The 2,956-nt window shown below is 39.0% G+C and overlaps 1 protein-coding gene across 1 annotated transcript; it reads left to right on the top strand.

Moving 5' to 3' along the window:
- Window positions 1-374: 374 nt before the first annotated feature.
- Window positions 375-1,484, top strand: LOC128997439 (uncharacterized protein K02A2.6-like). The gene has a single exon (XM_054423076.1). It carries the CDS (start codon window positions 375-377, stop codon window positions 1,482-1,484), a length of 1,110 nt encoding a protein of 369 aa, XP_054279051.1.
- Window positions 1,485-2,956: the final 1,472 nt, after the last annotated feature.

Below are 2,956 nucleotides of genomic sequence, written 5' to 3'. Positions count from 1 at the left end.
GTCGAAGCGGTGTTGAGGTGCCTTCATGATTATGGAATTAGAATTAATTAAAAAAAAGTGAATTTTTCAAAGAACGTTTAACGTTTCTAGGCCATTGCTTGGATCAACATGGTATCCACCAAAGTAAAGAACTTACAGAAGCGATTGTCAATGCTCCTGTACCCGAAAATGTGTCGCAGCTCAAATCCTATTTAGGGTTGTTAAATTACTATGGGAAATTTTTGCCAAATTTATCATCTCTCTTACATCCGCTCTACAAACTTCTGCAGAACGACACTGAATGGGAATGGAATTTTCAATGTCAGAGTGCGTTTGAGTCTAGTAAGAAGCTTTTGTTGAAAAACAACGTACTAACTTGTTGAAAAAACGTCGTAATGCCCTACGACCCAAAATTAGAAATTGTTGTCACTTGTGATAGCTCGAGTTACGGAGTTGGCTGCGTCATAGCTCATCAATTACGAGACGGATCTGAACGCCCAATAGCGTTTGCAAGTCGAACACTGACTAAGTGTGAAACCAAGTATAGTCAGATCGAAAAGGAGGCATTGGCCCTTCTGTTTGCCATAAAAAAGTTTCACAATTTCTTGTATGGGCGGAGATTTACCTTGGTCACAGACCATCGCTCGTTAATATTTTTACTCGGACCGACCAAAGCAGTCCCCACATTGGCTGCCGCTCGAATTCAACGATGGGCCCTTACATTATCTGCTTATGACTACACTATCAGATACAAAAAAGGATCCGACATTTCAAATGCAGACGCCTTATCTCGCCTTCCCTGCAAGAACACGGAAGAAGATGAAGGAGACATAAATTTCTTTTCGACCACACAATTACCTATCACCTACAAAGAAATAGGATTAGCAACGAAATTCGATCCAATTTTGTCTAAAGTCATGGAATTCACCACCAACGGGTGGCCCAGCCACGTCGATGATGCAGCTTTAAAAAACTACACGGACAAGACAATGCAACTTTCTACGGAGAAGAACTGCCTTTTATGGGGGAGCAGGGTGATCATTCCACCTACACATAGGAAGGAAATCCTAATCTTACTTCATTCAGAACACCCGGGGGAATCCAAAATGAAAGCTTTAGCCCGTAGCTACGTCTGGTGGCCGAAGATAGATCAGGAGATAGAAGAAATGGTCAAGGAATGCAAAATTTGTCAGATGACTAGAAAATCAGCTACACTGGCTCCGCTCCAACCTTGGTCCTGGCCAAAGCATAACTGGCAAATAATCCATCTTGATTTTGCTCATTATGAAAACAAAGAATTTCTCATCATTGTTGATAGTTTCTCGAAGTGGATAGAAGTGTTTTCAATGTCAACTACTACCTCAACTAAGACCATTGAAAAATTACGCCATTGTTTTGCGGCATATGGTCTACCTTGCACAGTGGTTACAGACGGAGGTCCCCAATTCACCTCTAGCGAGTTCAAGGAATTTTTGAAATCTAATGGAATTCATCACATATTTTAACCTCCTTTCCACCCACCTTCAAATGGTTTAGCCGAAAGGGCTGTACAAACTGTTAAGGAAGCATTTCTGAAGCAAATGTTACCTGACTCGACCCATAAGGCTAATCGATCCCTACAACACCGTATTGATGCCTTCTTGTTTTCATACAGAAACACACCACATTCCACAACAGGAGTCTCACCATCTGAAACTCTTTTGAAATTCAAACCCCGTACTCATCTAAGTTTGTTGAAGCCACATTTGGCTAACGAAATAAATATTAAACAAGAGAAAATGGTGAGAACCGCAAACGCTCACAGAGGTAAAGCACGGTCATTTGAGGTTGGAGATCGTGTCTTTGTAAGATCTGTCAGAAAAGAAAATGTTAATTGGCTTTCAGGAGAAATAATAAAGGTTATAAGCCCTGTAACTTATTTGGTAAGGGTTGACAATAGAACAAGATTTGTCCATGTCGACCATCTTCGAACAAATATGACAAAACCTGATGAGGAAGATGACGTGTCCCTCCGCTTTCCAAGAGAACTGTTCCAAAAAAGTCCAGAAGCAAAACGATCAACTGGCGTTTCATCTCCTAAACAACTACCACCAGTGATATCCCCGACTAAGACTCCTATCATAATTAACCAAGACACAGACAATACAAGGCAGCACGAAGATAGTGCCGAGGGCATACGTCGATCGCAGAGGGTTCGACGAATGCCTCGTAAACTAGACTTATAAAGACAAATTTTGAAACCCTCCCCAGTGTTGTATATAGACATAGAAGTAAACTTTATTTTGTGGGGAGGAATTGTTATACAGGAAGATTTATTTGTTTGAGTTTTATTTTGGGCAAAGTAGCCATTCTTTAGTTGTAATAACCTGAATGGAAAAATCCGTTAATGTGTAAGACAGAGAAGACAATAGAGACCGAACCTACGCAGGACAAAGGTCAAGACAGGATACAATACGTCCGAGATAAGAGCGACCAGTCTTCAGCAGTCCACAGGTGAGGCACGATCGTAGCTCGTTCGTTTCTGCCCACATTTATTATAAGTTTTCCCGTTTTTGCCTTAAGCATATTTTTACGGATTAAATATATGTTTATTTACATTATCAAGTTATAACAATAATATATTTTATTATATTCCTGAAATGTATATATATATATATATTATTTAAAGGGAAATAGAAGTGTGCCTTCCTTTAAATTAAAACAAACGTAAATATATATTTATCTATGTAGTGTGGTAAGGCTAAATGAACATCAAACAGAAATTTTCATTCAATAAGTTTTGGATTCAAAACATTTTTAGTGGGAATAAGATTCTAGAAGGGTTTCATTCGTTTCCACTAACGAAGTGCCAATCTCACAGTCCGCCAATCTCTATTGATTACCTTTTTCTGTTATTTTACGCTGTAGGAAGAAACAAGCTGACCTTATAAGGTTGTTAAATTATTTTCTACATGTTAAAATTGATAACAGGATAATA

Source organism: Macrosteles quadrilineatus, unplaced genomic scaffold, assembly GCF_028750875.1.
Source record: "Macrosteles quadrilineatus isolate MER2022 unplaced genomic scaffold, UCM_ALF_1.0 Scaffold_6__1_contigs__length_79288215, whole genome shotgun sequence".
In the NCBI taxonomy this organism is placed as follows: domain Eukaryota; kingdom Metazoa; phylum Arthropoda; class Insecta; order Hemiptera; family Cicadellidae; genus Macrosteles; species Macrosteles quadrilineatus.
The sequence above is the reverse complement of the archived record's forward strand: the minus strand, read 5'-3'. Positions and strand labels throughout refer to the sequence as shown.

Excerpts from the sequence above, each read along its gene's own strand:
- LOC128997439 (XM_054423076.1), top strand. The coding sequence starts at position 375 with ATGCCCTACGACCCAAAATTAGAAATTGTTGTCACTTGTGATAGCTCG.